At 41.7% G+C, this 13,795-nt stretch overlaps 1 protein-coding gene across 3 annotated transcripts in view; it reads left to right on the top strand.

Annotated features, from left to right (window-relative positions):
• Positions 1 to 10,685, top strand: part of LOC308393190 (uncharacterized protein) — a 25,539-nt gene extending 14,854 nt beyond the window's left edge. Inside the window, exons 1-5 of one of the 3 annotated variants that reach the window (XM_080876745.1) lie at positions 3,054 to 3,238; positions 3,330 to 3,395; positions 3,677 to 3,782; positions 8,210 to 9,226; positions 9,552 to 10,685. In XM_080876745.1, the coding sequence (XP_080732871.1) occupies positions 3,765 to 3,782; positions 8,210 to 9,226; positions 9,552 to 10,244 (1,728 nt within the window). In that variant the 5' untranslated portion in view covers positions 3,054 to 3,238; positions 3,330 to 3,395; positions 3,677 to 3,764 and the 3' untranslated portion in view covers positions 10,245 to 10,685. Of the gene's footprint in view, positions 1 to 3,053; positions 3,239 to 3,329; positions 3,396 to 3,530; positions 3,783 to 8,209; positions 9,227 to 9,551 lie in introns of those variants that run through there. The other 2 variants (XM_080876744.1, XM_080876746.1) reach the window with 2 other exon arrangements.
• The last annotated feature ends 3,110 nt before the right edge of the window (positions 10,686 to 13,795 follow it).

Here is a 13,795-nt window from a genome sequence, read left to right as displayed (position 1 = left end):
GCTTGACTGGCTATTATCGACGCTTCATTCAGAATTATGCCCGCCATGCCGAACCTCTTCACGCCATCACCAAAAAGGACAATGCTTTCCACTGGGACGACAGCTGTCGAAGGGCCATGGACACTTTGAAGGATCAAGTCACATCAGCCCCGATCCTGTCATTTCCAGACTTCAACCGTCCCTTTTCCATTCACGCCGATGCATGTGACATTGGTCTTGGGGCAGTGTTGATGCAAAAGGATGACAAGGGTCGTGAGTATGTTGTGGCTTTTGCTAGTCGCTCCCTTCACAAAGCTGAACTCCCCTACGGCACTTCAGAGAAGGAGTGCCTCGCTGTGATATGGGCTCTGGAACACTTCCGCCCATATGTTGAAGGTGTTCATGTTACTATCTTCACTGACCACAACAGTCTCAGGTGGCTCATGTCTCGTCAAAACCCAACGGGCCGACTCGCCCGCTGGTCACTTCGTTTGCAGGACTTTGATTTCACAATAGTGCAGAAACCTGGTGCACAGAACAAAGTTCCCGACGCACTGTCACGCAACCCTTTGCCTCTGACCTGTGACAGGCCGACTGATCTTTTACCAGATCATGCTGTTATGGGCAGCCTGGACATTCGTACTCTGCCCCCCGTCATTCTGGCTGACCATTCACAATTCAGACAGCTGCAGTTAGACGATCATGTCACAGGTCCACTCCTCAGAGACATTGAAGCAGACTCTCTGAACAGCTCGGACAATGCCACCTTGTTACAGTATGTTGTGTATGACTCTCTTTTGTATCACAGAGAACCCAAGTCCACATGTGCTTTGCACTCTTTGAAAGAGCTGAAACTGTTTGCCCCTACTTCCATGAGAGGCACCTTGCTGGACTATTACCATGACCACCCCACAGCAGGTCACTTGGGTGTTTCTAAGACATTGGCTAGACTGCGTTTTAGGTTTTTCTGGCCCAAAATGGCAGCTGATGTGAAACGCTATGTGATTTCATGCTCAGTGTGCCAACTCACCAAACCAAGTCAGAAAAAAGCAGCCGGTCTTATGGTTCCCATTGTCCCCCAGAAACCCTGGGAGTATGTGGGTGTGGATTTTGTTGGGCCACTTCCCCGCACCCCCACTGGTAATGCTTATTTGATCGTGTTTGTTGACTATTTGACTAAATGGGTTGAAGCCAGTGCTGTCAAAGAAGCTATATCTCAGGTAGCAGCTGGTAAATTCGTCACTGACATTTTTGCTAGGCATGGTACACCCACTTACCTCATTTCTGACAGAGGGTCTCCTTTTGTGAGTGAGCTTTTTGAACATGTTGTTTCTGCCTTCGGCTCGGTGCACAGACTCACTACGGCATATCACCCTCAGACAAATGCTACTGAACGCGTCAACCGGACTCTGAAAACTGCAATCCGTGCTTATGTAGGTGATAAGCACACATCATGGGACAAGTTTCTCCCTCAGATTTGCTTTGCTCTGCGCACCGCCCCCCATGACAGTACAGGTATGACTCCTGCCATGATGCTTTATGGTCGTGAGTTAGACACCCCGCTTGACCTTATCACTCAGCCTTCTACAGCAGGTGTTGATGAACCGGGTGTGCCTTACCCTGAGACTCTGAGAGCCTCCCTGCAGGAAGCTCACGACCACGCCAAAGCAGCTTTGGACTATAGCCATGACAGACAAAAACATTACTATGACTTGAGACATCGACATGCCACGTTTCGTGTTGGTGACCTTGTGAGAGTTAAGACGCACCCCAGCGGCGGGGAGTCTCTGGCTGGCTGGAGCGGCATCTAATAACCAACTCGCAAAACAAAATAAAAACAACACAACAAACAGATATTATGATACAGACTTATAATCTGCACCGATGTTTTTTCTAAATTCTATAAAGTGAGCGCGAGGGCCCTCGGTGCGCCTGCGCGCTGCTGAAATCAAAGTAAACTTTATTGTCATCTCCGCTACAGATAGTCCAGCATATAGAGAGACGAGACGACGAGGCTGCAGTTACAGCGGTGCAAGTAAACAAACAAATATAAGAAGAGTAAGAAAATAAATCTACACTTTAGGACTCGGGGTAAAGGATCAATAACAATTTAATTTATAATTTACAGTTTGATGATTTAAAGTCTCACACAACCCGTCAAAAGGGGCGGGGCCGGCTGCTTCCAAGTAGAGCACATTTCATTTATAATGATGTAAATCCAAGCCCATCATGGATTCACGATCTGAATCCTGGGTTGTGTGAAATCCCAGAAATCAACCCTAGACAAAGTGAATCTGTGAACTAAGGTGTAGGTCTGTTAGGTTAATTGTGCTGATCCTCGGGTTGGGGGATTTGTGTTTGTACTGCAGCGTAAAATTCAAACCAATGGAAGACGGACAACAAAAGTTCAAAGCCATCAGGTGCTCAGGTTAGGAAAAAAGAGAAAAGATGCAGGTAAGCAGACGTGTGATTGGATAATGGCAGGTCATCCTGAACCAATCAGACTAAACTCCAAACAATACATTATGTTACAGATTTTAATATTAATTAGTCATTGTTACTTGTTGATTTGTCCTTTTCTCATTGTGTGACGAATTATGACGACTGTTTGGTAGCTGTTATTGTCTCTCTCTCTCTCTTCATGTGTGTTTCTCTGGTGAAACAATAGTTTTGTGTTAATGTTAGGGCTGCACGATTTTGCATAAAATGAGAATCACGATTTTTTTGGCTTAGAATTGAGATCATGATTCTCTCATAACAATAAATAAACATAAAACAACAAATGTCTCACGTTTTGTTGTTGCAGCAAAATGTTGTCCTGCTTGAAATTCCGTCTCCACCGTTGCTCGACGCTGCGTGTACAGAGCAGGTAGTGCAACAATAGAAAAATAGTTGCGGGACGGCACTGTGTAGCGTTTGTCTAGGGTGTTGATCGTTTTCCTAAATCCCTCGTTTTGCACAGTGTTGATGGAGCCATATCTTTGGTCAGGTGATAAGTGATAGCCTCCGTAATGTCTTTGTGCCTGCGGGAGTTCGACGTGTATAGGGAAGCGCTGTATAAGGTTCCCGTTATTGATGTTTGGGTGGTTGACCGGGACGGATTTTCTCCTGTCACTTTCTCGTCATCCCTGACGTGCTCTCCGTTGTTTTTTCCCTGCTAATTTTAGCATCACACGGCACAGCTTCTGTATCACGTGGTATAAGGCTCCGCCCTTGTCATTTGTTGAGCAGGAAGAGTGAGCGCTTGTTTTCATGCAGAGTACGTCCCGGATCAAAATGTGAAGTTTTACAAATCACCACTTCTTTAGTGAATATCATTTCAGTCTCAGACAACCTCGTTTCTCTTACAGAGGTTGAATGCACCTTCTGCGGATGGCGGTACCACACAGTGTGCGTGGACTTCCCCTGCACAGAAGGCAACTACAAATGCTGTGAATGCTAAATAAACAGAAACAAATGATCCCTGTTGTCTTTGCTTGATGATTGGTTTGAGTCTTGACAATCCACATTGCTGGCGTTGCATCTTTCAATGGCAGCAATGGCAGGTATCAGTGCTCAAACCTTTTGTGTTTGTTTCCAACAAGTTGCCCACCTCGGGAAACAAAAATGTGTTCTTTTACTTGTCAGATGAACATATGAGACACTTTGACTCTTCAGTGCAGTGTGGAGCCTAACAAAGATCTGTTTTGTGTCCCAGCTGATCAGCAGGAGGAGGAGAGTCTGACGGAGCAGCAGAGGAACATTTTCAGCTACTTGGACTCAGCTCAGCCACTACAGAGGAAACAATGAGCTCAACACAGAAGGTGACAGACAGAGCAGGACCATATGACCAAAGATATTTATCACCATATACATTTGAACATTTGCCATAACGATGTAGCTGACGATAGAATTGACACCAGATAAAATACTTTACAGCTGCACAACTTTATTAAAAACCCATCAATGTATTTTCACTGAAACAAGCAGCTGTTGTTTATGTGCATTAAAGTTATATAAAAATGTAACAGTGCAAATGCAAATTCCTCGCTGACAGTTTAACCAAAAGGCGTTTCCAGTGGAAACTGGCCGACACATCCTGAGCATAACCATGTATAATATCCACTAAACTTCAGAAGAGGTTATACAGTCGTGGCCAAAAGGTTTGAGAATTGCATAAATATTGGAACCTGGAGAAGTTGCTGCTTAAGTTTTTATAATAGCATTTTGCCTGCACTCCAGAATGTTATGAGGAGTGATCAGATGAACTGCATCGTCCTTCTTTGCCATGAAAACGAACTTAATCCCCAAAAAGCCTTACCACTGCATTTCATTGCTGTCATCAAAGGACCTGCTGAGACCATTTCAGTGATCGTCTTCTTAACTCAGGTGAGAATGTTGGCGAGCACGAGGCTGGAGCTCATCATGGCTGTATCCCGATTCAGGTTCTGCAGCTTTAAAGTCCTCAAGGGTACTCAAAGACCGCTAAGGCCGAAGTGCGAGGCTCGTAGGCTCGTGAAATGGGACGTCTAGCCTCCGTCGCGCTGCCCAGGTTGCCTAGCAACCATGATACTAAACAGCTGGAAACGTTTCATACAGCTTTGTTTGACAGAAATGAAGGAGAACATATTTAGTTCATTTGTTTCTACATGAGCTCTGTGTGATTTGATGAGTATCTGAGGCTGAGACCACAGGACTGTGAAACATGATTGTTGGGCTTCATTTCTGTGCTGAACAGTCGTTTAAGATTAGCTGTAAATAACAATTAGCTGATGTTGTTCATGAGACTAAAGTCATCTCACTGTGGTAATGTAAATATAATATGGCCAATATTATAGTTATTATATTAATCACTTCACTCACAGACAAGTATCTGTGACAGTGTGTATACAGATGTATCATATATAAGATACAAATATTGTTCATTTAATATGTTGGTAATAAATTTGGCTCAATGCTTACATATATGTGTAAAAAGCAAATGTACGAGCTGTGATAACTGTGTCTAATAGAATGAAGAGTAGACTGATATATGAAATATTCCTTTATTGGGTGAGAAAATCAGACCATGTCATAACTGCTTTAAGTCACACAGAATAGATATCAGAGCCTTAAACAGGCTGACTTCTGCTAAATGGGTCAAACTGGGCAGAAAGTCTACAAACACATAACATCCTTATAGAATATGATGTAACACTATAGATCAACTTACCTCCGAATATATTAAATTCAATTTTAAACTTGTTGCTGCCTTTCATAGTGTGTAACTTGAAGGCCCTGAGTACTTTCTCCCACACTGAAAACACTGGGATGATCACATTATTTGAACATTACCTAATAAGACTGATTCAGGACCAGAGATGGGCAGTAACGCGTTACTTGTAACCCAAGTAAGGGATTACTATTGCAAAAACGGTAATTAGATTACCGTTACTTTCCCGTAGGAAAGCTGCGTTACTAAAACCGTGATTTCTTTTCGAGAATGTCTCACAACAGTGATGTAAGCGAGTGCGCCGTTAGTGACAACAGCTGTGTGCAGATCAACAATGGATCATATATCGACTGTGGGAGAGAGTATGAGCGTGCAGCGTTTAAAGTGTGGAAGTACTGACCTTACTTTGAGTTTGATTCCATAAGAAGTGACAAAAACATTAGCGTCCATCGTGCGTGGGAAGAAAACTTCTTTTTACAGCGGGAAAAAGAAACCCTAAACTTCCAAGCAAGCACCAAGTGCACAACGGCGTAATGGGAAACTCACAGAGAAACTTGCGGATTCTTCCACTGACCGCGGCACACCTGCACCAGGGTAAACCTCTGCCTACCCAACTCCTGCTTTACAGGTGAAAATAGAGCAACAGGACCGCTGAGTCTTTGACTTTATTTATGTTCTGCTGTGTTTTACTTGCATCTATTTGAAAGACTGAGTGTAAACACAACAAATATTTTATTTTATGTGCTGGAATGTGCAGAAAATAGGTTTCAATGTTAAACTAATTTATTCAAGTCAGAATGTTGCATATAATTAAATTTTTGCTTGATGCATAAAGTTAAAAGATTAAAACTGATAAAACAAGAAAAGAGACTTTTCCATTTGATTACATTTTATATGATGGATTATGTAGAATCGTGTTTTTAAAAAGTAACTAAGTAACTAAGTAATTAATTACTTTTGAAAATAAGTAATCAGTAAAGTAACGGGATTACTTTTTTGGGAAGTAATCAGTAATTAGTTACTGATTACTTTTTTCAAGTAACTTGACCAACACTGATTCAGGACAGACAGTTATGTTAAACTTTCCTAGCAGTCCTTCACAAACAGGGAACAGTCTGTCTATTCTCTCCATCTGTCAGCTGCTGCTGGCTCTTCCTCCTCCTCTTCCTCACACACTGCTGAGTTTGTCCTGGTGGATCATCAGGGCTGCAAAGCCTCACAGATGATGTGCAGCAGTGGCTCCCTCAGTCTGTCCTCACTCTGGACACTTGCAGTCGTCACACATGGAAATCAAATGTGTGATAAGCTGCAGGATTCAGACACAAGTGTAACTTATAAACACATGTTCATACTTTTATTCCACAATCAGAGAGAAAGAAACAGAGAGAGAGTGCAGGACAGACAGACAGGTGACAGTCTCAGGTGTACACACTGCTACACAACAGCACCAGAGAAGCAGGATTTAGTGTTTGTGTTATTACGAGTGTAAACAAGAAGAGTTCCAGATGGTGCAGTGGACACATGTGTGACTGCTGTGATTAAAGCATCTTTCTTTCAGCTTAACGAGTGAACCGTCAGCTCGTTCAAACACACGTTAAAGTGCGTTTGGCTCGACACCACCGAACAGAGGCAGCAATATAACACAGCTAACATTAACAGTGCAGTGGATCCTGCTTGTGCCGTGATGTTCAGGGCTGCAAACCGAGCAGCATCACTGACTTTCAGCTTGTTGTGTTTGTGGATATATGACTGACTTTAATTATCCACAAAATCATCTCATTCTCTGTCAGATTAAGGTCGACTATTGAACGGCGTATATTTTAAAGGCTTTAAAACCAAGTTAACGCTGAAAGTACAAACATCACTAATGTCACATAACTCTGCCGACAAGGCATAGCTATGGCTATGAAATGCTCTTTGTGTATCACTTCTTCATTATGAAAGATGTCATTAATGCACTAGTAATGTCTCATCTGGAGTATTGTTCAATCATTTGGTCAGCAGCTAATAAGACAGATCTTAACAGACTTCAGTTAGTCCAGAATAAGGCGTCCAGATTAGTGTGAAGATGTTCATACTATACTAATATTGATAAAATGCATAATAACCTTTCTTGGCTTCCTGTACAGGCTAAAATATTCTATGGCTTACTTGTAGTTCTAAAGAAAGCAATTCTGTTAAACACACCACATTTATTCTGCTCAGCTGCAGTATCCAGATGAAATACATCATCATATTACACAGTTTTCAACAAGCTGCAATTTAGTAAATGCTCGAGTTAAAAGTAACGTTTTGTAAAACTGTTACATTTAGAGCAACTTTTAAGTGGAATAAGTTGCCTTAAAAAATCAGAGAATTATTCAAAACTTCAATGAACACTTAAAAGCCGATTTACAGAGCTTTTAGTTGTTGTAAATATTGTAAGACATGATTTGTTTTTGAAATTTGTGTAATGTGCCTCAATGTTATTGATATTATTATTATTATTATTGATTGCTTATATTTGAACAACTGTGAAACCTCACTGTGGATGTAAGAGTGAAATTATGTGGATATCTTGAATCCACTTTATTGTGTAATATTTTATGTGAGTATTTGACGGAAGACGAGCAACATCTGTTGTGGAAGCTAACAGGTTTAGAATAAACAAACATAGGATTTATTATCACTGAATAATTCTGTATAAATCTATACAAATTATAGAAATATGTAATAGGAAACAACAAAATAATCTAAATTATAAAATAGTGTGTGTGTGTGTGTGTGTGTGTGTGTGTGTGTGTGTGTGTGTGTGTGTGTGTGTGTGTGTGTGTGTGTGTGTGCATGATTTTAGTGTTTGAACAGTCATGAATTATCTTTAACAGCAGGTTGGATGTAATGTGTTAGAACTACCAGCAGGTGGGGATAAGAGACCTTTAAGGTGTTTGGTGCCACGCTCCACCTTCAGGTTTAAAACTAGTGTTAATGGAGTTTGAAGGTTGAGTTTGTTCCACGACTGCATTTCACTCACTGCCTCTGTTTGTATCTCTGTCACTGCAGGACCAACATGGAGCCAGAAGTCAGCGCTCTCAGGAGGCCGACAAACCTCACAGAAGAAAGGGAGAGAAAAAACACAACTGTGACGAGTGTGGGAAGGGTTTTACTGTGAGGGCTAAACTAAAACGGCATCAGGTCATCCACACTGGAGAGAGACCGTTCAGCTGTGACTTGTGTGGAAAGTCTTTTTCCTTAAAGGGTTCCCTAAAAACACACCAACTCATCCACAGTGGAGTTAAAGCGTACAGCTGTGATCAGTGTGGCAGAGCTTTTACTCACAGTAACAGCTTACAGAAGCATCTAGTTACCCACTCTGGAATTAAGCCATACAGCTGTGACGAGTGTGGGAAGGGTTTTACTGAGAAGGCTTCACTAAAACAGCATCAGGTCATCCACACTGGAGAGAGACCGTTCAGCTGTGACTTGTGTGGAAAGTCTTTTTCCTTCAAGGATGCTCTAAAAAGACACCAACTCATCCACAGTGGAGTTAAAGCGTACAGCTGTGACGAGTGTGGGAAGGGTTTTACTGTGAGGGATAAACTAAAACAGCATCAGGTCATCCACACTGGAGAGAGACCGTTCAGCTGTGACTTGTGTGGAAAGTCTTTTTCCTTGAAGCGTTACCTAAAACAACACCAACTCATCCACAGTGGAGGTAAAGCGTACAGCTGTGATCAGTGTGGCAGAGCTTTTACTCACAGTAGCCACTTACAGAGTCATCTAGTTACCCACTCTGGAATTAAGGCATACAGCTGTGACATCTGTGGAAAAACTTTCAGCCGGAGAGGGAACCGAAATACACACCTACGCATTCACACCAGACATGATGTGTACTGCTGTGAACAGTGTGGCAAATACTTTACAACAGACACACAGTTACAACAACACATGTTTACCCACACTGAGGAGAGACCTTATCAATGTGACCTGTGTGGGAAGACTTTTAAATCTCCACATGACCTGAGACGACACCAACAGATCCACACCAGAAAGAGACTCTACAAGTGCAGCTACTGTGAGGTATGTATTTATATTGTTATCTTGTCATTTTAGCCTGACTGTTTGGAACAACTCTGCTCATTAAACTGTGTTAGCATGTTAGCATTTCTACTGCATGGAAAAGCAGCTCTGAGTGATTATTCAGATTTTCCTTTCAGTTATGATTTTAGTATTACTGTAGTATTATGGTGGTAGTATTGTAGTTATTGCAGCCCAGTAAACTGAGTGTGTTAACTGAAACAGTCAAATGTAGTTGGACGTCTGCAGAGATGCTCTTTATTTCAGGCGACGTTCAGGATACAAATGTTGAAGGACTGACTTACACTGTCTTTGTGTCTTTGTTTAGAAGCAGAGCGACACAGATGGATCCAGTTCTCAACCCTGTCATCACTGTGGTGGTGGGAAAGACTTTCATTGTGACCTCTGTGGAAAAACTTTCAGTCGGCAAAATACCCTAAAACTACATCAACGTAAACACACTGGAGACAAACTGAAATACTGCAAAGAATGTGGGAGAAGCTTCACCACACCAAGTGAGTTAAAACGACATGAACTGATTCACAGTGGGGTTAAAAAGCACCTCTGTGATCAGTGTGGGTCATCCTTCACCACTGCATGGGACCTTAAATCACACAAACGAGTCCACACAGGAGAGAAACCACACAAGTGCAGACACTGTGAGAGAAGCTTCTCACATTCAAGTACTCGTAACCTTCATGAACGTGCACACATGGAAGGAAACTACAGCTGTGACCAGTGTGACAAGAGCTTCAGGAATCTCAGATCATACTCTGAACACAAACGATCCCACGTTACTAATAAACTGTTTCACTGTTACCAATGTGCCCAAACATTCACCTCATTGTCTGCTCTGTGCAAACATCAGCGCGATCACTCAGGGCTGAAATCACTCCCATCACTGGATCACAGTGAATCTGAAGACACAGAAAGATCCTCTGGTTTCTGTGTCGGACTCAAAAAGCTTGAGATCAGGCTCCACAGAGTTCAGATAGAATCATTTAAACTTGTGTTGAACTGAACTGGTTGCTGGGCTGAACTTCTACATAATACAGATCTACATGGGATCTTCTTTTCTGTTTTTTACTGAGTCAGTTTTGTCCTTTTTTCTCTGTCCTGGTTTTGCTCGTCTGTAAATGATTGAAACTCAGTCAAATAGTTCATTGTTCTCCAGCAAAACGTTTTGGAAACTCATGTTTAACCTTTAAAACTCTGACATGTTTTAGCACACAAGGCTTCATCGGGGAGTTCACTCATGATTGGACCATGAGAACAAAGGTTTTTAGTTCTTTCAAAGAGAGTCTTGGAGATGTTTGATGTTTCTGTTTTTCTGAAACCACCTGAAAGAAAAACTATTTTTCTTGCTTTATGTAGTGTGGAAGTTTTTAATGTTTCTTCATCTGTGATGTTCTTGAATGTGTTCACGTGAAGATGGTACAAATAAACTGTCCTTTCAGCTTTAGCTCCTAATTTATTCATTATTTATGGATGTAGCACAGCAGCCGTCTCTTGATTAACACATGGAGGGCTCGGGATCTGATGGTGTCGTCTCCCGAATTTGCCCACTCAGTAAATCTCACTCATGGCCAAGAAATTGAAATAAACCTTGTTTCCCTGCTGGATAGTGATCCACTGTAACTCTGCTCCTCCTTCCTGTTTAGGATTTCTGTGGCTGAAGTAAAATTCCCTCCATCCATCACTTATCCCAGCTAACCCAAAGTGAAATAAAGTTTTGCTGGTCTTAAAAAAGCATTACAATAATGGGCATTACCAATGCAAACTGAATGATACAGAAGATGAAAGAAGAGACTTTGATCAGTTAATAAAGCTCATGATCTGGATTCATTGTGGCTGCTACACAGATACTTCTGGGTCACTTCTCTCAGTTAGGAACCTTCCTCACCAAACTGACTGTTGGACCACACCCCTGGTTTCATGAGAAATTGTTTCAGCCATGATTTCTCTTCCTGTATTTCAGAGTAAAGACTGAAGTGACAAATGGAAGCATGTTTAAAAAACACAATGTGAGAGAGACGTTGAGGTCCTTAGAAGTTACCCTGGGTTTTTCTGTCACCCTGCTAGATGTTACACACCTTGTTATTGGACTGGTTTCTATTGCTGGACTACTCCTGCGGAGAGTAACAATACTCTTACTAATTAGCTCCCTTTCACACCTTTGGGGATATTTATTTTTGTGTTTGCAGCGCTGTGAGCCAGAACAGCGAGAGAAAAATCTGCAACAGCGACGAGCCGAATGCTTACGTGAATCGCAGCAGCTGCACATGTGCTACGCTGAATTAGAGGATATCTTTGCTCTGGATTTCTATTTCTACTTTTTCGTTTCTATATGATTCTTCTTGCATCTAAACAAAGATGATTCAATTTGCTAAATGTTGATGGCTCTTCGTGCTCAGGTGTAAATGAGACGTAATATTTGCTCTTGGTTTGGTTCTCCTGTACAGAACCTTGCAGTACAACAGAAACCTAAAAACATTATTTGTAGTTGTTATTCTTAGTTGTTCTGCTGCCTAAATACCACAGGGTCTGATTATGAAGTTATTGAGCTGCACATACTTTACGACCTGCTTAAGTTCGAGGTCACAGCGTCTGTAGAGCAGCTGGAACATAATGAAGTCTACAAGGTTAAAGTTTTCTCTTCAGTTATTGTTCTTTCTGCTGCTTGGTTTGATGGATCTGAGAGCTTTTGTTTTTATTATTGTTATTATAATTATCATTAATATTTTACTCTCTAGAAGCTTTAAAATAGTGTTTGTGTTTGAAAAAATTGATTTAAGAATTGAACAGAAACATTTGTCCTTCTGAAAATCGCCCAAAGGCACGGAGACAAAGTCAAAGGATGCAACCTGTAACTTTCTCTTCCTTCATGTCAGGACCATCATCCATGATTTATATAAAATGGATATAGCAACAGTAGCACTTTAGTTTGGACTTTATGATTTCTGTAACTGGAAAATATTATTTTGTTTAAAGACAGAAGTGACCGCATAGTTGCAACATCAAAGGGAAATATTAATTAATTAGCATCAAGTATATTTGTTGCTTAAGTGTTTGCACTATAACTTAAGTAGGATTATAACTTTTAAGGAAGGAAAGATTTCAGATATTTAGTTCACTGTTTCAGTTATTTTATATGAAATTAAAACATTTACGTTGGTCAAATATGATGCTCTAAATCAAATAAAAGTTTGAAAATAAATGATGTATTTTTAAATGCTGCAACAAATGTTCACAAAAAGTAACTATAATTAAAACCAGTTAAACAAAATCAAATGTTTGAGTCATGCTTAACCAAATGCCAGGCTGGAGAGCTGAACCTAAAGTATACGTAGAAAGATTTCAACATCTGAGCAGTTTTTAATGTTTTTACCACATATAAATGTCACAGCAGTGGGTCCTGGCCCAATGCTTTGTGTTTTTGGTTTTCTTTGACTCTTGTTTTTCTTGGTTTTTGTTCTTCTTATTTATCAGGCTCTCAGTAATCTTAGTTCTCCCTCCCTCAGTGTTCATTTCAGCCTGTGTTTAGTTTCTGTTCCCGTGTCCCACGTTTCATCGTTTCATGTCGAGTCAGCCCTGTCTCTCTGTTTCCTGTGTCTCCCCAGTCAGCCCCGCCTCCCTCGGGCACTCATGTGTGATACAGAGTAATAAACCTGACTACATTTGCTACACTCTCTTTATTACCTGTTACTTTAAAATTCATACACTAATTATGTCTGCCCATCTCTCTAATGTGAAGGTCAAAGGTCAACATCCCAGTGACATAAGAATAATCCCAAAGGGGCAAAGGCAGCGGTTAATTTAGCACATTTAGCATTAAGGGTACAGCAAGGATATACTTTTACTTATTGTGGCAGGGGTGTGGTCTCTGGCCTGCTGCAGTGGAGGCTGGTGGCGGGACGTTGGACGGCACAGGTGAGGGTGATGGAGCTCATGACTCTCCCCTTTATAGTGACGGAGGAGACTGGCGTGGGGGAAGCGTGTAGTGAAGGAAGCCGAGGAGAGAGCTGGTTTCTGGCTACAAAGACGGCGTCAAACCAGAAAAGATTGCTTGTGGTCAAATGTCAAAGGAGCTTGCAAAGAAAAGCGTCTGGACTTCTTTAAGTTGCTTGAAGACGTTTCACCTCTCATCCGAGAAGCTTCTTCAGTTCTAAGGTCAAATGGTGGAGAGTCCCAGATATAAACCTAGTGGGAGTAACCCCCCACAGAGGGACAAAAGGACCCCCTGATGATCCTCTAATCGCCTGAGCCAAGGTGTGAAACTGGGTGTGGGCCCCAATCAGCCAGAGTTTCGGGTGTGTTCATTGTGAAACCTGGCCCCAACTTATCATGCGAATTCCTGAGATCAGATGGCCCAGGATGTGAGTGGGCATTAAGGCGTCTGGGAAGGGATCTCAAAACTGGATTATTGATGGCAGAGAGTTGATGTCGTAAACTCCGCCTCTGTTCAAAGATGGTCGCTCACAGTTGACATAGATGGCTTCTTTCACTCCTCTTTCAAACCATCTGTCCTCTCCGTCCAAAATGTGAACATTGGCATCCTCGAAAGAGTGTCCT

The sequence above is a fragment of the Rhamphochromis sp. 'chilingali' genome (assembly GCF_963969265.1).
Source record: "Rhamphochromis sp. 'chilingali' genome assembly, chromosome: 1".
Classification (NCBI taxonomy): Eukaryota; Metazoa; Chordata; class Actinopteri; order Cichliformes; family Cichlidae; genus Rhamphochromis; species Rhamphochromis sp. 'chilingali'.
Note: the sequence above shows the minus strand (reverse complement) of the source record. Positions and strands in the feature narration are given on the sequence as shown.